This window comes from Hibiscus syriacus, unplaced genomic scaffold (assembly GCF_006381635.1).
Source record: "Hibiscus syriacus cultivar Baekdansim isolate YM2019G1 unplaced genomic scaffold, ASM638163v2 tig00111634_pilon, whole genome shotgun sequence".
Classification (NCBI taxonomy): domain Eukaryota; kingdom Viridiplantae; phylum Streptophyta; class Magnoliopsida; order Malvales; family Malvaceae; genus Hibiscus; species Hibiscus syriacus.
This window is the reverse complement of record NW_024063140.1, coordinates 613,525-636,249: the sequence shown is the minus strand read 5'-3', so window position 1 is coordinate 636,249 and position 22,725 is coordinate 613,525. Positions and strand designations below refer to the sequence as shown.

General features: G+C 35.9%; 2 protein-coding genes across 2 annotated transcripts; one reads left to right on the top strand and one right to left on the bottom strand.

Moving 5' to 3' along the window:
• The first annotated feature begins 2,424 nt into the window (after positions 1-2,424).
• LOC120166327 (leucine-rich repeat extensin-like protein 4) lies at positions 2,425-3,806 on the top strand. The gene has a single exon (XM_039175607.1). It carries the CDS (start codon positions 2,484-2,486, stop codon positions 3,711-3,713), a length of 1,230 nt encoding a protein of 409 aa, XP_039031538.1. The 5' UTR covers positions 2,425-2,483; the 3' UTR covers positions 3,714-3,806.
• Positions 3,807-5,087: 1,281 nt separating this feature from the next.
• On the bottom strand, positions 5,088-9,663 carry LOC120166300 (mitochondrial-processing peptidase subunit alpha-like). The gene is made up of 8 exons (XM_039175590.1): positions 9,534-9,663; positions 9,029-9,162; positions 8,866-8,949; positions 8,600-8,666; positions 8,328-8,425; positions 5,490-5,562; positions 5,327-5,397; positions 5,088-5,206 (listed from the first exon to the last, which is right to left on the bottom strand). Exons 1-8 carry the CDS (start codon positions 9,661-9,663, stop codon positions 5,114-5,116), a joined length of 750 nt encoding a protein of 249 aa, XP_039031521.1. The 3' UTR covers positions 5,088-5,113.
• Between the last annotated feature and the right edge of the window lie 13,062 nt (positions 9,664-22,725).

Genomic DNA, 22,725 nt, shown 5'->3' with positions numbered 1-22,725 from the left:
ATATTTAGAGGTAATTATTATTTGTAATATCTTTATTCTTAATTTCTTTTTTATCTTAACAGACAAAAATAAAGCTAAATTTTATATTTAGCATGTAAATTATCATATTCGATCCGTTTTAGTATTTAAATTTTTAATTCTTTTAAAATATTATCCAAACGTTTAATTTTTGTTTCATTTTAGTATTTCGTCTTGAAAACTTAACGGTGATTTGTATGTGGCACTTTTTTATGGTTAAATTGCATCAATCATCACTCAATTATCTTCTCACTCCTATTTTGGAAACTAAAGTTTAATTTTTAAATTTAATTACTTAACTTTCAAATTACTCCTAATTTAATCACTCTAACTTTCAAATTTATTTTTTATTTTTAATTCTATATTAATAAAATAATAATAAAAATATCATGTCACAAAAATTATTAATAAAGTAAATTAGAGTGATTAAAGCAATTTGCAAGTTGAGTAGTTAAATTTAAAAGTTTTAAACTTTAGTACTAAAATATGAGTGAAAAAATAGTTGAGTGATGAATGATGTAGTTTACCTATAAAAAAACTAAAATCCGGCAAAAACTAAGCATTGCGTTTGGTTTTGAAAAAATTGAAAGTTTAGGTATTAAAATGGACTAAAATTAATAGTTTATGTACTAAACGTGTAATTACCCTAAAAATTAAAAATAAATTATTTATGTGAACATTCTATCTAAAAAAAATGGGTTCAAATTTGACCAAGTTAAAAAATCATCAAATATCGAATTAAGTTAAAATGGAAATTTTCAATCTCTAAATCAAGTTTAGAGAGTATATATCAATCCGTATCCATCCCAAGGTATGATCTCTTTTTTTTTTTTTGAAAAGGGATATACTTTGTAATTGAAGAGAAACAATACAAAGTACTTCACATCTAAATGCCTCGTTAAAAACCTCCCTAAACCTATCTGGAGGAAAAAGAGTGCGCTTTGGAGTGAACAGGCTAGGAGTGAGCATCTCAACCCACAAATTTCGGTTTCTCTTAGTTCATTTTTACTCGTAAAGTTAACCAAATAAACAAATGAGCAGACATTGCAACAGCTCCATTATATTTTATATCTATATACATTAAACAATGTAAACATTCACAGCATATTTCAACTTCCAAAGTGCTTTTGGGGAACAAATCATGAAATTATAATGGATTAAATGGGGACAATCTCCAAATTGGGCACTAGATATTATTATAATGATACGCAATCCACTATATGGTTAATTCCTACAATTTAAAGATGACCCATCGGGCCATCTCCATTGTTTGCATCATGCAATAGTAGATATATATTTGTCTACATTGACATGAATGAGATTAATGATAATTTTCAACTCCATTTTAAAAGCCTATTGAAAATAAAAGATTTGGATGAATTGGAACATGCCCCTGAAAAGTTGTGAACCCATATATCAGCCCGGGAAGACTCCTGGGCATTGCGGTAAAAATCGAGGTTGTTGATGATGACAATCAAATAGAATCGGTCTAACACGAGAATTCTTTCAAATAGGTACAATGGATTTTCTTTTATTAAACCGATGTAATTACAATATAATATTTGTTTAAAGATAATTTTTAATCATTTTATATTATATTTTCACAACTCTGATATCTATGATGTTAAACTCGAATCCTCAATAAATAAAAATAACTTCTTTATTACGAAAATCACACACATTTCATTCCTACGATCCAAGATAAACTAACTTTAACATTCATCTGTCACGGGTTTGATCATTTTGATAAATTAACCTTAATGTTCATCTGTCACGGGTTTGATCATAAAATGATCACCGCGCAAAGAGACTAATCTCGAAACTCGAACCTCAAATCAAAGCTGTCAATCATGGAAATAAAAAAAATGTTAAAAAGTTTGCAAAAGAAAAAGACCACGGAAGCGAGCTGCCATCCAATATGGTAATGAAAGTTATTGCATTGGGTTTTGCTTTACTCATTGATTCACATGATGTAATTCACCATTTCTGTTTTCTTGTAATGATTATAAGCATTGTTTGTACAACACTTATAAGCCCACCAGACAGGTGAAACAAGCATTGCACGTTGACCCCCTTACAGGTGAATCGTGCATGCGCAGTTGTACTGGTTGGCCCTTAAAGCTTGAAACCTGATGAACAGATTGTTGATAGTGGAAAATTCTTAAACGGGAAGAAGGTGAAATAGGGCCCCCGTTTTCAATCACCTGTCGTGTGTGTGCCCATAATAAAATGATGACCGGGTTTGGATATTCAATTGCCACAAGGGATTTGCTGAAAAATTCACACATGAAAAGTTACTCGTTCAACAACTGAAAAATAAAAGCCCAAAACTTTATAAGAAAGCTTTCAACAACAGACAATCTCTACTCTCTCGTCTCTCATCAATGCCCACAGCCACATTTTGTAACAAGCAAACCGCCCATCACTGTAACCATTCTTGGCGCCTTCAAGAAAAGAAATAAAAAATGGAGTGGAGTTGGTTCCTGGTTTTTATCCTTTGGCAGATGATGACTCCATCAGAATCGGCGGCCATTGCCGTGGGTGGTGGCGTTGGCATTAATATTGGCGGCGGCGACGGTGTTTGGGTTGGTGGAGGAATCAACAACAATCCAACTCCATCTGGCCCTTCAGCGTCAAAGCTCAACAGTGCTTATACTGCTCTCCAAGCTTGGAAATCCGCCATCACTGATGACCCATTGGGCGTTTTGAAGACTTGGGATGGCTTAGATGTGTGTTCTTATAAAGGTGTGTTTTGCTCAGATCAACAAGGTGGAATGGATTCATCAAATGGACCTCCCGTGGTAGCCATAGATCTCAACCATGCAAATCTTCAAGGTATTCTAGTGAAGGAACTCTCTGCCCTTACAGATATGTCAATCTTCCATCTCAACAGCAACAGGTTTTCAGGCACAATCCCTGATACTTTCAAAGACCTTTCATCACTTCAAGAGCTAGATCTCAGTGGCAACTATTTCTCTGGCCCTTTTCCTATGGTCACTTTAAATATGCCAAATCTTGTTTATTTGGACCTTAGGTTCAACACTTTCTCAGGATCAATCCCTGATGGTCTTTTTAACAAGGGTCTTGATGCCATCTTCCTCAACAACAACCAATTTGAAGGTGAACTCCCTTCAAACCTGGGGAACTCACCAGCTTCCGTGATAAACTTGGCCAACAACAAGTTCAATGGAAACATACCATCTAGTTTTGGCTTCATTAGTTCTAAATTGAAGGAGATTTTGCTTTTGAATAACCAGTTAACAGGCTGCATCCCACAAGGTGTTGGGATGTTCTCAGAGATGCAAGTCTTTGATGTGAGCCGTAACTCACTCATGGGTCATTTGCCTGACTCCATATCTTGCTTGACAGACATTGAGGTTCTCAATTTGGCACACAATAAACTCTCTGGTGTTTTGCCTGACGTAGTTTGTTCCCTAAGGAGTCTTATGAATTTGACCGTTGCCTACAATTTCTTCTCTGGGTTTGGCCAAGAATGTTCCAAGTCTTTCTTTAGGGATGTGGGTTTCGATTACTCGGTGAATTGCATCCCGGGGAGAGACATGCAGAGACCCCAACCTGAGTGCAGTGTTATCCCTGGAAGTGGGTTGAGTTGTCTGAGAATTCCTTCTCCACAACCTCTAGTGTGTGCAGCATTGAGTGGGAACTTTAAGACTAATCAAACCTCATCCCCATGATGTCATGTTGCTGCTGCCTGTCAATTCTCCCATTCATTAATAGCAATTCATTTGTTAATGGATTCAATTGCACCTCTGTTACTATATTTGGTTAATTATGAATGAATCCATGTTGAAAGTTTGCCAGGTTTTGCCTTTGGTCAATTCATCCGGGTTTTTTAATTAAGATAATCTTTTTCTCTGCAAGATTTCCCTACTTAGTTCCATCAAAGGAATGAGGCGTTGAAGCCTTATTGCTAGCTATGTTTCTTATAAGTCGTGCAAATAATACCTTGGCCTTGGATTCAAGATTTTTCATTTTTTGCATGACGATTCCACTATATTACTCGAGAGCATAATTGTATCTTTTAAACCCTAAACTAGAGAATTCATCCATATATTACTCGACAAGGACCTGACTTTTATGTATTCTTTTTTCGTCGAGGTGCACGCCATTGAATCCCGAATAAATTAATACAAAATACAACTTGAAAATTGTTCCACAGAGGGGCAAATGTTCTAACATATACACCAACTCTTTTCCGGTCAAAATGTATCCTCAGAGTAAAGAATAACTCATGAATTTGCTTGTCATCTAAAAAAAATCTTGAAATTGTTTAGGGTAATTGATAAAAAACAACAAAAAATAAAAATGTGGGGACATTTTCCCTAGTCATGATCAAAATCATGAAATTCAGCATAAAAACATACCAGTATACCATCCGTCTGCAGAAGCTATTTCAATAATCGATTGTTTGCTGGGAATGAAACAATTTTATTGTTAAAAATGGGCGCATCTTGTCGTAAAACAACTCGAAGGTATTCAGATGCATAACACTAAAACAGGTCGGATACTCATCAAGTTCGACCCCTGAAAGCAATTTTATTGTCACTTGAACTTGCGGCTAACTGAGTCATAACTTGGGATGCTAATGACCGCAAAATACAAAGAAAAAAAGCCAACAAGTTAATATCCATGATGCATTGCGGTAAGAGAACTAATTCAGTGGTTTAGTTTCGAGTAAACTCCAAACTACCATTTCCATATGATGCCATTGTGAGAGGAGACGATAGAAGCTTTTGGGCCACTAAAGAAATATCCTTCAGTGTAATTTCATTGATAACCTTCAAGAAATACTGCACAGGTTTACTGATAAATCCAAAACCATTTTATTACAGAAAACAAATTATCGTAGTTTTCTCATTTCATATAAAGTAAAGGCAAATATTGATAGGCCAAAAGCTATGGCACTCCGGCTTGGGCATGAGTGATACATAAAAGTGCATGCCCAACATGAGTATCTTCATTTATTTTTGGCCTTTGTATACCATATCCTCATTCCCATATATTGATATACATATAACATGGTATCAAACGTAGATACGTTATGAAAAATAAAGAGTTGAAGTAACATCACTCATCACAACGAAGGACAAGAGGTAAGAACGTAATAAGTCGTACCTCTCCCCCCATATGTCAAGACTTGTTTCCCAATGTCTTCTGAAGCAACCATCTGCACAAACAGATTGTAAGTGAACACTAAACAACAATGTTTGGAGTGGAAATATGAATCCTTGATCAGCATCATTAAATTCATCTATAATCAAGAAATTAAAGAGAATAGTTTACGTACTCTAGATTCCAAATTCATCAAAATTGCAGATTTGGTGGACTGTTTAGCACGGTCTAGCTGTATTTGGTCAACTGTAAAGAAAACATGAAAAGCATTTCAGAAACAACCCACTGAATAAACAATGCAGGAAAGATACTAGTTGATGAGTTCAAGAGCAGCCAACCATGTCCAGGTGTTGCGACAGCAATAAGCTCCTTAACAGCTACATCAACAGCAGTTGGTGCAAAATCAGAACCCTGAATTCAAAAACATCAGTATCATCCAATAGAAAAGATATCAGCAGAAAGTGTGTACACATTACAAATCTGGAATAAATTCAGTGAAAGGCCAAGAGAGGGGAAAAAGAAGTGCCTGAAACGGTAAGTATCAAATATGCAACAGTGGTTACACAAAGAAAACATTCAAATGCAAATTACTAGCACTGACAAAATAGAAGTCTGGCATGAAAAACAGCAATAACAGACTTGGATGTGAGATTACTACCCAAGCAAAAGATTAATAATTAAAGAGAAAATCGCCTCAGTGACCAAAAAAAAAGTTATAATATACGATTTTAACCAACTTTTTTTGGATTTGCCAAAATGACCAACAAAATCGCAACGCGAAATAAAAATCGCAACGCGATCCCCAGAATCGCAAATCAGTTTCCAAAATCGCAACGCGATTCTTGAAAATCGCAATGCGATAGTACAAATTCGCATTGCGATTTTCCAAAATCGCAACGCGAATATGAAAATCGCAACGCGAACACATAAATCGCAACTCGTATCCGTAAATCGCAACGTGTATCCGTAAATCGCAACGCGTATGGGTAAATCGCAATGCGTATCCGTATATCGCAACGCGTATCCGTAAATCGCAACGATAATACATAAAATCGCAACGCGTATCCGTAAATCGCAACGCGATATTTAAAGCGCCATTATAATCGCTACGCGTATTTTATTTTCAAATTACAAAAACGAATATTAAGACAAAATCCCGTAATCGCAACTCATAACCTAAAACCTAAAATCACAACTCAGTCCCATCTCCATCTCTCACTCTCTACGGCGAAGAAATCCGTCCCATCTCCGAAGATTTCCGTCCCCATCTCCGGCGAAATCCCTCACAACCATTCACGGTCAGAAATCCCTCACAATATTCAGAAATGGAAAATCAACCTCCGAGGGTTAGTTTTTTTAATTATTTTTATTTTGAAATGTTTGCATTATTGTAGGTTTTTCATATTGAAACTGATGATAAGTTTACTGGTCATTTCAATAATAGATTAACCATTTCACTTAGATTTCATTTCGCGTTACGATTCTGTCGTTGCGATTTTCATTTCGCGTTGCTATTCTCTCGTTGCGATTTTCAAGTTAGTATTTGTCTTTGTCTTTGTTCTGTCTTTTGGTTGAAGTAATGCAATCCATTCAAGTTTCAATTTGCAGAAGAGTCGCAACGAGATAAATGAAAATCGCAACGAGAGAATGACTGTCGCAACGAGAGAAATGAAAATCGCAACGAGAGAATCGCAACGCGATATGAAAATCGCAACGAGAGAATCGCAACGCGAAACCAAAATCGCATTGCGATTTTCATTTCGCGTTGCGATTCTCTCGTTGCGATTTTCATTTCGCGTTGCGATTCTCTCGTTACGATTTTCATTTCGCGTTGCGATTCTCTCGTTGCGATTTTCATTTCAGCCAAAAGACAAAACAGTGTTGCAAATTTTAGTTTCAAGAATAAACTACTACTTTTTATGTTTATTTTTTTGGTATATCTTCACAGTGTAGTTTTTGGTATATCTAACTTGGTATGTTTATTGTTTTTGTAGAAATTTTTTTCGGCTCAATTGACCTTGAGAAATAAAGTCAGCCTGGCCACTACAATTGCTTCGAAGCTAAAACCTGTTGCCGGATTGGGAAGGATGTCGTTGGATATAGGAACGGATGTCGCCGGAGAGAGTGATAGATGGAGATGGAATGAGTTGCGATTTAGGGATTTAGTTTATGATTTCAGTGTTATATACCCAAAATTTCAGTGTTGTGATTTACAGATTCTCGTTGCGATTTACGGATTATCGTTGCGATTTACAGATTCTCGTTGCGATTTACGGATTATCGTTGCGATTTACGGATACGCGTTGCGATATACGGATACGCATTGCGATTTACCCATACGCGTTGCGATTTACGGATACACGTTGCGATTTACGGATACGAGTTGCGATTTATGTGTTCGCGTTGCGATTTTCATATTCGCGTTGCGATTTTGTAAAATCGCAATGCGAATTTGTACTATCGCATTGCGATTTTAAAGAATCGCGTTGCGATTTTGGAAACTGATTTGCGATTCTGGGGATCGCGTTGCGATTTTGTTGGTCATTTTGGCAAATCCAAAAAAAGTTGGTTAAAATCGTATATTATAACTTTTTTTTGGTCACTGAGGCGATTTTCTCATAATTAAATGTGGCCATAAGGAAAAAAAACTCCAGCATGACAGTTTGGCAAAATCATGACTATTTGTAAAAGGACAAAACACTTGAGAAAAACACGGTAGAGCTTAAACCGATTCCATTAAAAATCCTTGGCTACAGTGACCCTCCCTTGGCAATCATGAATCATACCTATACTATCCAAGAACTTTCCTAATTAAGTTTGATTCCATCAAAATTCAAATGAACTCCAAAACCACACTGTCCCATAATACAATCAAACCTGTTCTCAAGACATAATTTTCCAATGATTTTGGCCAAAGTTAGCGACTTGAACATCTGTAATGCCAAAGATGAGCAAGAAAAAGAAAGAAAAGAGAACAGTAGACGTTGGGAACAAAACCTTTCCAACAGATAAAAAACTTCAATAAATCAGTGAACACCGCAAAAACCAATAAAATAAAGTTATAACAATGTCAACTTGAGCTTTTGCTATTGGAAAATATGAAGGGCACGGAAGATAGAAGTAAGAATAGAGAACTGCAATGGAATTAATAATGGAAGATTTAAGAGCAGACTTACAGTGGTGGCTTGTATTCCAAATATGCTGGTATGATTATAAATGCTGTTGAATGCTGAAAAAGACTGAACTTGTGGATGCTCGCTCAATACACGGACATCTGCTCGTAACATAACCAAAACATTTTCATGCCAACACAAACAAGTTGACGACAGAAATAAAAGAAATCAAGTATCTTGTAGGAGGAAGGGGAAAAACACAAAAACTAAACTTTATATACGGTGCTCTACTAAAACCAAAAGGTAACAGGGTGTGACACTAAAGATAAACTTACATAGTCTTGAATACATTCCTTTCCCAGGGCCACCAGCTGAAAATGATCCACCCCCTCCCATCAGAATCTATAGAATAATTAGATTTATCATTTTACTATCTTGAGAACATGGTAGCAAGTAGGGAGAACCAAAAATATACAATGAAAACTAGCTGTGATAGACAGGATGATCCCAGGAAGAACTTTATGAACTATATTTAAAATTAAAACAAGGTGAAAGAAGAACATTGAGAAAACAGAGAAATTCAAAGTTGAATACAGAATACCTGAAGAACAGTCAAAACTATAGCTTCCTTCTCCTTGTGCCAACCATCAGGTAGTTCAAATGCAAGAGCAAAATGAGTTTGAAACTACAATTGAAAACCATTAGCAAATCAAGACAGGTGAAATATAAACGAAAAAGTCATTTTATGTATTTCTGATGCATACCCCTAAATCGGCCTGACAGCGATAATCACCTCCAGTGTACACAGTTTGTGGCTCTTGGGGACGAGGAATATTGGAAAGGTCTGACAGAAGTGGCTCAGCAACAGATAACAGTTCCTCATGTTCAACACCAGATGCTGCCAGTAGTCAAGACGACCTTGAGCGGTACCACGGAACCAGGTGAAATCCGGGCCATGAAATCCCATGTCCCTCAAGTTGTAATTATAAATAAACTCTTAAAAGGTTTTGCTCTGCTTGGAAGAAGGAACACAACCCATACGATCAGTGACATGAAGAGTGGCACTGAAATCTCCAAAAAAAAACCCAAGGGGAATTGATATTATCCGTTAGATGACGTAAATGAGGCCACATGAGTTTTCGCCTAGCCTTATTTGGGCTAGCGTAAATCGCAGTGGCGAGGAAAGTAGCTTCATTATTGATTTTGTGAACCCGACAGTGAATGAATTAAAAATGATTGAAGATGATATCAACAGTAATAGAATTGTACCAAGCAAGCCAGAGCCCACCAGAAAAGCATACAACTTCGATCCTGTGAGAATTAGAAAAACCAAGCGAGGCAATGACGGAATCAGCTCTGTATCCACTAATACAAGATTCCAGAAAGACCACCAAATCATGTCTATAATCTCGCAATAATTGGTTTGATGCTAAAAAAAAGCAGGGATCACCGCTGAAAAACCAAGCTAAATTTTTTTAGATTAATAATAATAACAATAATAATAAAGGAATAGATAGGGTACCCAGAATCAATTGAGTATCTCCATATCATGGGCCTCGCTTGCATCATGGTTATTTACTTCTGAAGAAACATGGAGAGCTTTGGAAATGTTAGTCCATAACTTGATTTTCATTCTGGAAATTAAATCCATTTGAGACCGGTCTGGATGGTCACCCAGAGGTCGAGGTTGGGCATTATTATAATTCAAATTGGTCTTATTCGAAATTGAATGGATATTGGGGTCTGAATTCTCTGACATTACAACATCATAATGCTTGGTTTTATCTAATGATGAGGTTTTGCGATGTGCAATTCTTGAGCTTCTTGCTTTGAGTGTGCTACGAGAGAGGACGGAAAAATCTAAGAGAGTGGCTTGGAGGGTTCGGCGTGCGGTGATGGTCTTCGGGACTTTTGCGATAACAGGTAGTTTGCCTTTTGGTTTAATGAGGGCTCTCGGTTGTGTCATATTTTTGGCAAGTTGGTGACTTGAGGAAACAGGATTGTTATTCACATGTTGGGCTGATTGGGGGTTCTCGGTTGTTCCTACTTCTGTGATGACTTCTTCAGCGAAAGAATAAAAAATCAGGTTAAAGCGGGATGCGATAATGTTTAGACCAATCAAGGAACCACTATTTTCTGTTTGTTTCTTGTTGCTTCGGCGTTGACGACGCTCAACTACCATCCAAGGCCCGAAGGGGGTGGTGTTATTTTGCTATTATTAGTAGCATTGGAGTGCTCAACGTTTTTAGTCACGGGTTATTTGTCTTTTTTAGCTTGAGGGACAGGGTTTAGGTTCAGACAATTCTCTTGAGAGTGCCCCCACTTCCCACAATTGAAACACACTATCGGCAGTGACTCATTCCACAATATGTTTCTATTAATGATCAGTTTAAAGAGTGGCTTACTAAGATCGATGTCTATTTCCATTCGCGCAAACCTTCCTAGACGTCCACTATCCGTCTGATAATCAAGCTTGATTATGTTATAGATTGAGAGAAAAAGAAAAGATTTAAGAGAAGAATTTATACGAGAGAGAGCTGATAGAGAAGAAAATTCATCATTCATTGCATAAGGAATTTTTTACAACCAAGTCTGTTAATAATTTAGTTACAATTACCACTCATTTCATGCCAGTTGTCCCGACTATATAACAGATTGATTCTTCTCTTTCTTTTCTTTCTCAGGTATTGGGCCTTTGGTATTGGGCTGCTCCTTCAGACCTCCCTTTTGCTCAGCCTGCTCCTCTGATAAGGTAAGTGACCCTGTGCCTCTCACACTATCGAAACGATTTTTCCTTAAAAGTGAGATTTTAAAAACCACATTAATTCTTAATTATCCTCTTTCAAATGATTTTTAAATTAAAAATAAATGTGATTTAAAAGACCTCTCGTTTCGAAAAATTTTGGATTTCCTTTATGAATAAAAGCGTATGGTTCGATGAATCGCCACCAATCTTTAATTAGGGTGTGATTGGGCACCCAAAAATGTTTTGTCATTTTAAATAAAAATTAATTTTAATTAAAACAACAAATTGAGGTCTACGTTACCAAAAATGAGTTCGGGAGTCGGTTACGTGTGGGGAATGATTAGCACCCCACAGCGCCCTAAATCGGTACCTCGTCGATTAATTAAATGTCTTTGCAATGAAATTTATAAGTTCGATTTTAATTTGATTTATGATCCCCAGCAACACAACAACATACGAATTTTACCATATTCAAAAGGCATCAAAAATAGATTAAATTAACATTATCCAACATTTAGAAAGATAAAGAATATTCGATTATTTAAAAATATCGAGACCAGATCTTAAACAATTATAACAACCTTTTCTCGATAAATTTAAATAGCTGAATATTTCTTTTTCTTCCGTTCCCAAATTTTAAAGTGATTGGATCAATTTTTAGGCGTCACTAATGGGATACACTTTTATTTTAAAATCGTTAAAGCTGACCTCAAATGCGTTATGACAACCCACTTAAAACGATTTTAAATTAAAAGGGCATTACCCTTAATCCAATTATGTAATAATATTGATTTATACAAATGAGGATATCAAACATTTCATATAAAAAATGACGCCATGTGATTTGCTACTGAATTATTTGTATATTCATACATATGTAAACATATCACCATGCGAAATAAATATAAACAATTAATTTAATAAAATCAATCTAACAATAGACTAGATTTAACTAAATTTAAACTTAAAGAATTAATCTAAAAAACTCTAAACTATGACTAAAGTATTTACAATCTAAATCTATGGACTAAAATAAATTAACATAATTACTAATATGGAAATTAAAAAAAAACCCTAAACATGCATCGGATTGTAATGGAAAATTTTCAAAATAACAAACCAAATGTTAAAAATACAAAAATAAATTAACTTGATTAAAAACAAGGACTAAAATAAAACATACGTTGAATGTGAAGGGACTAACCTTAAATATCCCTAAAATTATGACTAAAACTTAAATTTTGAAAATAACGAAATCAGGACAACTACAAAAAAAAGGAAATTCGAAAATGGTCTGTACAGGACTAAAATATAAATTATCACTAAAAGTAAGGGACCAAATGATTTTATCCTAAAAATTCAATGGCTGTAAAACTAATTTACCCAAAACAAAAAAAAAATAATAAAACCTAAATAAACTAAACTATCCTAATTTCACGCAGAATATGCACAAAGCTTAGCTCCCCCTCCCTTCTCTCCATTTTCCATCTTTCTCTCGGCCACGCACAGCGTCGCTCTCGACCACCATAGCTACCGGCCTCCTGGCTTCTCCACTCCGGTGAGGCCTAAATCTTCCCTACCTGACACTATAGACAACCACAGAAGTAAAAAAAAAACAGACTTTGTTTCCTCCATACCCATGAACGCCGTCGTGACACCCAAAACCAAACACCCCGATCGTCACTTTCGACTGCCAGTTAACCCAGAAATGAACCTGAATAGACCCTAAACTCTCTTATTTTCACTATTATAAACCCCCCAAACACTAAGACCATGTGCACCCTCAAACTTCTAAGGCCGACGGGTTCAACTCCAAACAACGACGCATTGCGAGGTAAACTATCAAGACCCTAATCTTCTTATTTTATTTTACTGATCATCGTTTTAATCTCAGACTTATATGGTTTCATAACAATAACCCCAGTCCTTATCCCCATCAATTAAAACCCCGACCGACTAGGATGTAACTACCAAGTCTACCGTCATCCACATCTAAGGTAATTTTCTAATTCTTTTCTCTGTTATTTTTTATGCTTTGAAAGGAAAACAACAAGCCACGTATACATTACTGAGTATTTTGAAAAATAAAGAAAGTAACGAAACTAACCTGCTTATGGATCGTTTATATTTCCTTCGAAAGAGATAGGGAAGACCCCTGTTATACTGCTTTTTGATCTTTGAATACTGAAAAAATGTTGTTTACACACTGTTTTATCTGTTGCTCTGCTGTGTAAAACGAATGAAAAACAAAGAAAGAAAAAAAATCTTTCGTGCTTCTCCCAATTAAAAGAAAAATGAAAAGAGGAATCAATCTCTCATGTTTACACTGTTATCGAAAGATACAGATCAGAAAACTCAGTTTACAAGTGTCTCTTTATTCGTAATGGTAACCATTTTGTTTTCAATATGGGAGAAGAAAACCCCCCTCTACAAACTGCTCTCCCCACTTACAAAACTGTTTCATTCATTTTTTTTGTAACTCCCACGTTGTGATGAATTTCCTTTTATCTGCTCATTTCTTTTTCCATTTTCATGCATCGCTGACCCCTTTTCTATTTTGCATGTCACGCTGGCACATCGAAGCAGTTGCACGAGGAACGGGGCTATTAGCCTCTAGAAGTATGGATGGCTTTGGTTTGGGGTTACAGGCTAGATTTGGGCTTGTTGTAAAGCCTGCAAGCAATGAAAACATAAGTAATATTAATAATAATACTAATAATTTTAATTTTATTTGTTATAATAATAATAATAGTTGTAATATAATATTAATAATTATAATATAATATTTATAACCCGGACAAAAATGGGTGTCTACAACTGCCCCTCTTTGCCCATTCTTGTGTTAACAAGAATAGGGCAAAGATAAAAAAGACAGTACGTTTTGGTCCAACTCTATCTTCATGCTTTAAAACTTGATGAGGGATCTACTCCCTCTTCTTTGAACAATCTTCGACCAGCATGTTTGCTCCCTCTTGCTTCAGGGAGTAGAACTCGAACAATCTTCTACCAACGGGTTCGCTTCACTATTCTTCCATGAAGGTTCAACTTCGAAGGTCAAACCTCTCTCTTCTTGGGACTTTGAATTGGTTAATGAATCATCGTGCACATTTCCTTTTAATCAATTGATCTTTTTCTTTGTACTCGAGAACCTTTGCTTTCCTCCCACATCTGATGATCTGATGGTTTGCTCCAACACTCTTCCGTGAATGCTTAAAATGGCCTGGAGGACTTATCATCTTGCTTGAAAGACTTACAAATGACCCGAAGGATTTCATCATCATGCTCGAAAGACTTAATAATGCACTTACTGATGGGTTTGCTTCACTACTCTTCCGTGAAGGCTTACAAATTACCCTAAGGATTTCTAATCATCATGCTCGAAAGACTTACTGATGGCCCTAAGGATTTAAGCATCATGCTCGAAAGACTTATTGATAGCCCAAAGGACTTACTAAGTGCGAAATTTTGGAAAAAAAGAAAAAACAAAATCCTTTTTAGTTTTCAAAGGTTTCATTTTCTTAAAGCATCACTTTCTTATTCTTCAAATTCATGAGAAAACATCCTACCCGAATGTCTTATGGATGTCCCGAATGACTTATCATCTTGCTCTAAAGGCTCACAGATGACCCGAAGGATTTTTAATCATCATGCTCAAAAGAATTACTGATGGCCCGAAGGACTTAAATTGTTTATTGGGTAAGAAACCTTTCTTATTTTTCAAAATCTCAAATTTCATATTTAAATGAGAAATCCTTCTCATTTCACTTCATAAAACGACTTAATGGTCGGGTCACGTGCCCCGCTTCAAAGTAATGCTTCCTCTGTGGATTGGTTCCCCTGTGTTCCTCAGGTTTTGTCTCTCTAAACATGATTCCCTATATTTGATGTTTAACTTCTGCCTTTCAATTATCAGGATTTTAACATCCTGCATCTTCTCTTTTCACTGGAAGATCTGTCAAAACCATGTGTTTATGCATGAAACACGAATGCAATTAAATGTATTAGTGTAAAGCATTTTCTTTTATGCAAATGATGTTTTCATGAATGCATAAATGTCGATTCAATCTTCATTTGACTTCAGAGTAGCGAACTCATTCTTTTTCTACTTGATCATTCCTCTCCGGGGTTTGCTTTAGATATCCGTATAACAATTCATAATTTCCAACTTACATTTTTGAAGAGCCTTCTGATCTTCTTCTATCTTCTTGTTGTCTTCGTTTTCTATCTTCATTTCGAAGAAATTGCTTTCTCTCTCAACTTCTTGTTATGATCAGAAATACCACTGTGTTGCCCCATTTCCGTCCTTGGCTCAATTACACTTTCTAAGTTGTTCTTTCTGGACTCTTCCATTGATTAATGTTCGGTTGGTTTGCTTTACAAGGTAAGCTCTGCTCAAATTCACGGTCTTCCCCTGACACTTCAAGTTGTCTCAATATCTTCTTGGTCTGAATCTTGTCATCCCAACATGATCTAGGTTTCTGGTTATGCCCCAAAGTGGGTACTCATGGATTTCTTTATTCCCAACATATTCTAACTTGAATGTTCTCATTCTGGTGTCACTACATAGTAGTGCTGTCAATTAGTTTGAAGGCGTCTCTTCACATTGTCATAAACACTTAAGAAGTGACCAATTTTTCTAACAAAATGTCTTGCATTTTATACAAGCTGTAATATGTGCCCCTTCTTAATAATGAGATCATCTTTTCTTCAAGGAAATGTTAGTTTGATGGGTAATTGACAAGTCACAAGGAAATGTTATAAGTTTCATTCTTCATTCATTCTTTTCTCTTGGACCGTTTACTTCAAGATTGTGGAATGCTTCATGTTCTGGAATCGCTTATTTCTTTTCTCCAATAGAGGCATAATGAGTCTCACAAGCTTCAAGGACCTTTCACACTTGAAACTGTCATGTTTGAAAATATTTTTCCATTTTCTCTTATTTTAGGGATCAAAGAATGAAAGAATTTTATAAAACATTGCCCCTTAATTCAGGCTCACAATCGATTATAATCACGAGTTCACAGAATATCAAAAGAATCAATAGCTCTTTAATGTTTTCAAGGTTATAACTCTTTGACAAGTGTCAAAAGTTGAGGAGTTGGCTTCTTTTTTATTTGACAAGTGTCAAAAGTTGAGGAGTTGGCAAATTCATGAATGCTCGTGTGAAATTGACTATATCAGGTGTTCCTTAACTCCCTTAGTCCATTTTTACCGAACTACTTATTCATAAAATTGATTTAATTTGCCATTGTCTGGCTAGCTGAAACCAGCTTTATTGTAATTTGCCTTACGGCTAGAAGGTTTCATCTCATCACAAGTCTTTGACTTGACATCACATGAGCATACACCGAATTGCCAAGTACCCGATCAAGGTCATGGTTTGAATATAATTTATTCATACAGCCAGGGATTTTGAATTTCCTCTATAACCAATTGCTTTAGCGGAATAGCTCAGCTTTATTGTATACATATAATATAATCATTTTTATCAGGCTAGCTGAATTATATCCATAAAGCCGGGGCATTTAACCAATTGCTCTAGAGGGACAACTCAAGCTTTATTGTATACATGTAATATTATAATCTGGGTATATGGATCCAATTTCTTAAGCTTGTCAAGAAGAACCTATCATAGTCTAGGTGTTGTTGAAAGTCAGAAAATCTCATCGTTAGAGTTCAATTTTCAAGCAACTGACCTAAACTAGATTCACCTACTCGACTATTCCATCCGTAAAGATCATAATCATCATTGAACGTCATCAACAAAAGTGTGGTCTATTTAGTTTCATGATATCATACACAAGATATGCCCCATGTTGTCCGTTCTTGTGCATACCTGAATACCAAGCCTATTCTTTATCTACTTATGATAGAAGAAGGCTATATCGACCCCTGCAAGTAAAGGGTATAGTGTTCGATTGTATCTTCTGGGGATAAGGTCAAGGTCCTTGTTTTATCAGGTTTCAACCTTGTCATTTTGTCAAAGAACAATAACTCTGACCATTTACAGAGTTTTTTTAATTCGGTTGATATTCAAAGAATTTCAAGTTGCAAATCGATTCAATGCTCACCATCCTCAAAGTAACTTGAATTTATTTAAACATCATTACAAAAAACTGATGAGAAAGTAAAAAAACATCTTCAAATAAGATGTTACAAATGAAATAAAGCTCCATGATGAATGAAATGATCTCTTCCTAATTAGGATGCCCTATTACTCATCTAACGTAGCAACACCTAACCCAAACGGATGCTACATTATGTGCTCTAATGCCCCACTCGAGTTTGTCATCCACCGTTTCACCAATTCTTATGTCAATGTCCCATTTTCCACAAGAATCTCTATATCCTTTAACAGCGGCCTACAATTCCCTGTAGAATGCCCCAATACCCTCAAGTAAAAATCACATACACCATCTTGATCATAGCTGTGAGTAGAAGGGTCTGGTTGCACTTTCACTGGCCTCAGTGTGATGTATTGACCTTTAACCAAGTGGGGATACATATCCGAGATAGAAGTTTGGAACACTTTCAAAGTATTTTTTGATCTTGGGACTTTCTTTGGACGTCTCGAGTAACCCGCTGCCCCTTTTCTTTTACGGCTGTGGGAGCTCCGGATGTGATATTCATTCACCTCATCAGCTTGTTCCTTTTGATCGGTTGGGTTTTTAGAAGTGTCTTTCAAGTTTCCTTTGTTGATTGCATCCTCAATTAACTCCCCTGCTGTCATAAGATCCTTGAAGTTATTCATCGACTTTCCTAACATTAACTCAAAGAAAAGAGCTGGAAGAGAATCGTGAAACATATATGATATTTCTTCTTCTGAAAAAGGAAGTTGAACTTGTACTGCCATTCATCTCCATTTTAGGGCATATTCTTTAAAGCTCTCAGTAGCTTTCATTCTTATCCTTTGAAGGCCATGATGTTTTGGGGTTAATCCTTTAACATATTGATATTGTCCCAAAAAAGCATCAACTAAGTTAACCCATGTCTTGATCTGTTCTTTGTTCAAACGGTTATACCATACTACAGTTGGCCCAGCAAGACTATCATGGAAGTAATGAATCAACAGATTGTCATTATTTAGGTACCCTTCCATCTTTCTACAAATCATTTTTAGATGAATTAGGGGACAACTAGTGCCATCATATTTTTTAAAATTAGGCACCCTAAATTAATGTGGGATGACCAAATCAGGGACCAAACTGAGTTCTCTAGTTTCTAACTCCTTGTTAGGGGTATTAACAACCTTTATATTTTTAATGGCTTCATTCAACCACCTGAATTTGTCTCCAAATTGCTCATAATTGACGAGGCTCTTCTCTTGGTTTGAGTTAGATGCTCCAGGGTAGGTTATGATTCTTGACGTATTAGTCTGGTGAAACTGGTATCATTTATCAATGATTTTGTCTCTATCAGCAGCCTTAGTTTCCAACACCTGGATCATTTTATTTGATACCCCTTGCAGAGAACCCGATGCTTGATTCCTCGTATCTTGTTGTAACCTGACTAATTGCTCTTGCAACTGATCTTGTGATTCCTTATGAGATTACTCCATTGTTTCCATTTGTTTGTTCATGACGATGAGAAATTAGTATGAATGAATGATCTTGTTATTACTGTCATATAACCTTCAATAAATTATTTCTGTGTTTTTATAATTAATGCATGTTAAATGCTTAAATAAATACATGTAATGCAAACGCAAATGCCAAATACAAATACAAAAGGTGTCATTCCAAAGTGACCATCTTAAAACAACTTTCATTGAACACAAAGGTCTCGGTACATCAAACAAACTTTACATATGATGGACAGCTTTGAATCCGAATTTTTCTATCTCCTTCAAAAGCCAATTTAATTTCCACTCATGCTCGGGGGTCGAGTTGTCAATCTGCTTCAATTCTCTTACAAAGCCAGCTAAATCAATCTATTTGTGAGCCGCAATGCTTGCTTGGGTCATAACTTCTTTCATAACTTTGTCCCTTTTCTCTATCTTGAGTGCCAATTCTCGGAGTTGTAAACACTGTTGTTGAATCTTCCTTGCAAGAAAATCATTATTGTTATGAAGCTCTTGCATAAGATTACTACAATCATCCACAATCTTCATCAACTTCTTATTCTTGGCTCTAACGGCTTCTAACTCAGCATCATTCTCCCTCTTGTGGCGTTGATATAAAATTTACATATTGGAAATGGACCTATTTAGCATCTGATTTTCCAAATTATCAACAGCTATATTATGTCTTTTTTCTACAATTTGTAAATCATGAGAAAACTTCTCGACTCGACCTTCGTGTATATTGCAATTCTTTCTCCACTGTTTAGCGTTATTCTTCAATATAGCGACCCCTGTTATTCACTCATATGGGACATTTCCCATTCCAACAAATTTAAAATCTTGACTGATCCTTTAAAAATCATCTCGCATGGCTTCCATCTCTCTGCTCAATTTATCATTTTCACTTCTTAAATGATGAATATGAGCTTCGTACTTTGGCAAATAATCTTCTTCTTGGATGTCATCCCTGATACCCTTACCTTTGGTCACTTTTGGTTCGAACCCAACAGGATAATCCGTTACCACACTAGGTTGTCCTTTCAATTCAAACTCCAATACTCCATGATCTAGTTGAATTTGGACTCGACGTTTAAAGGTAGAACAATTTTCAATAGAATATCCTTGAACTCCAGCATGATATTCACAACGAACGTTGATGTCATACCAACTTGGATATGGAGGTTGAAAAGGTTTCACATAATGCGGTGCCACTTCTCGGGCTTCTAACAGTTCATCATACAACTCCTTATATGATATTGGGATGAAATCACAACGAGAACCACCTCTCAACTTGGGTTGAACTGGAGTTTCAAGTTTTACTTCCCTTGACATTAGGAGTAGACTATCAAACACCAACGAGTTCTGATTGCATGGCTTCTTTTAATCATTCTAAACTTCTATAGTTACAAGTATTTCCTTAGCATTTCCAAACAACTTGTTGATACGAACAATGATTGTGTGTGATTTTTCATTTTGGCTAGAATCAACAGGTTCTAAAATAGACCCTTGCAAACTTGACACCTCAAGATTGTTTTCATTGAGCTCTTTCTTTTCTTTGGTAGAAGTCTCTTTTCCTTTGGACAAAGCATCTATGCTATCCATCATTTTGGACATATTCTCTTTTATCTCTCTTATCTCCTTGTGCTCTTCGTTAGACATATGATCTTTGTGTGCACAATTCTCCATTATTCTCGAAGCTTTCTTAGGATGCCATTTCTTGACTGTGTTATAGTCTGTTTGATCGCGAAACCCCTTGTCTGTCATGAAAACCTTTTACTATAATGATCACTCACAAATCAACACCTTTTGATTATGTCATGATCATGCAATGCAGACAAAGAGAAAAACAACATAAAAAATAGGTTAGTACAAATAAGAAAACAAAAGAACAAAAAGCAACAATAGCAAAATAAATAAATTGAAGCTAATAAGAATGCAAATGCGAATGTAAATGCACAAGGTGTTAATTCCAAAAGTGACCACCATAGAACAACCTTCATTTAGACAACAAGAATTCAGTACACTACGTAGTCAAAACATAAATGTGATTCTTCATTCCTTCATTTCCTTGAGTCGTACTCTTCATGAAATCTAACATTGCACCCAAAGTTGTCGCCGTATTTTATCACCTTTAATGACGCCAGATGTCTTTAAATTGAATCTTGAGGTCTTTATTTTTACTTTCAATATGAAGTGGTCTTTATGTCTTTGTTAAGGGTATTCTCGTCCTTGGTATAACCGTATCTATCTTCTAAGGGAATATCTTGGCCTTCACCCCTTTTAAGGAAGTCTTCAATCAGCTTCAGATTTCTTCATTCATCGGATGTCCTTCTTCATGGATCATTTGAACATCTTTGAATCTCCTGATTTTGACTACATGGTTAAGAATTTATTGTCTCATTATGACCTGCCTTCTTATTAGTCAATCACTTGCGAATTAACACCTTTGGATGACATGAAGATGCAAATGCAATAAAATCAAAATAAAATAGACATATAACAAAATTGGTTAGTACACATAATATCAACAACAAAATAATAAGTATCATAATCATTAAATAAAACCTACCCTCACATGCTGGCTACCCAATCATGCTTTAGTAGATCCTACCCAACATGATATCTACCCCATGCTTTGTTATTCACAAAAATCCTTACCGCGTGATATCTAATTCGCATGCTTTCTTGACAAAAAAACCTAACCGCATGATTTCTAGTTCGCATGCATTTATTCGAAAAGCGAAATTAAATGACTCAAAAAGCTTTTCCTTGTGTACACTCCTTACGGGACTCTTAAGGTTCGGGTTAAGCTTGACCTAAGTTCGGGATCTATGTTCACTATATGTTGGGTTTGGTTCTAAAGTAATAGGTTCTCGAATTGTCCTTGTCGGTGCCCCCTTGGGCTATCGAACCCTCAATCCTGGCCCATCACAGGCTTTAGGGGATCGAGTTCAATTTCGAGGGAACACACCTCCTTATGTCCATACGGAGGTGATTACCATTACGAGGACCATAAGGTGTGTGCTACAGGAGCGATCCACTATCCCATGCCGAGGTGAAAACCACACGAGGGCATAGGCTCTCACTCCTACTTAATTTGGACGGAGAGGGGTTTTAGCTCATGTCATGAAAATGCAGTTGTGCAGTGTGTGAGGAAAAGCGAAAAACACACAATAAAAACACTCAAAATCAATTCCCAAAACACACAATTATTCTGAAACCATTAGCAAATAGATCAGTACAACTATTTAATTGCTAATCAAATTAACTTAAAAATCAAAATACAAACAAAACTTATTAAAAACCAAACAAGGGATCAAAAACCAAATTAAAAAAAATTATAACTTTCAATTGCAAAGACAATTAATTAATTGACTATCGGCCTGACTCTCTAAAAAAAAGTCCCTAGTGGAGTTGCCAAGCTGTTGAAATGATTTTTCCTTAAAAGAGAGATTTTAAAAAAACATTAATTCTTAATTATCCTCTTTCAAATGATTTTTAAATTAAAAACAAATACGATTTAAAAGACCTCTCGTTTCGGAAAATTTTGGATTTCCTTTATGAATAAAAACGTATGGTTCGATGAGACGCCACCAATCTTTGATTAGAGTGTGATTGGGCACCCAAAAACGTTTTGTCATTTTAAATAAAAATTAATTTTAATTAAAACAACAAATTGAGGTCAGCGTTACCAAAAATGAGTTCGGGAGTCGATTACGTGTGGGGAAGAATTAGCACCCCCACAGCTCCCTAAATCGGTACCTCGTCGATTAATTAAATGTCTTTGCAATGAAATTTATAAGTTCGATTTTAATTTGATTTATGATCCCCAGCAACACAACAACATACGAATTTTACCATATTCAAAAGGCATCAAAAATAGATTAAATTAACATTATCCAACATTTAGAAAGATAAAGAATATTCGATTATTTAAAAATATTGAGACAAGATCTTAAACAGTTATAACAACCTTTTCTTGATAAATTTAAATAGCCGAATATTTCTTTTTCTTCCGCTCCCAAATTTTAAAGTGATGGATCAATTTTTAGGCATCACTAATGGGATACGCTTTGTTGAGTTAATTGATTGACTGAATCAGCCAAGAGGGGGGTGAATTGGCAATAAAAATTTTTGTGGAAGCTTTTGCAGAA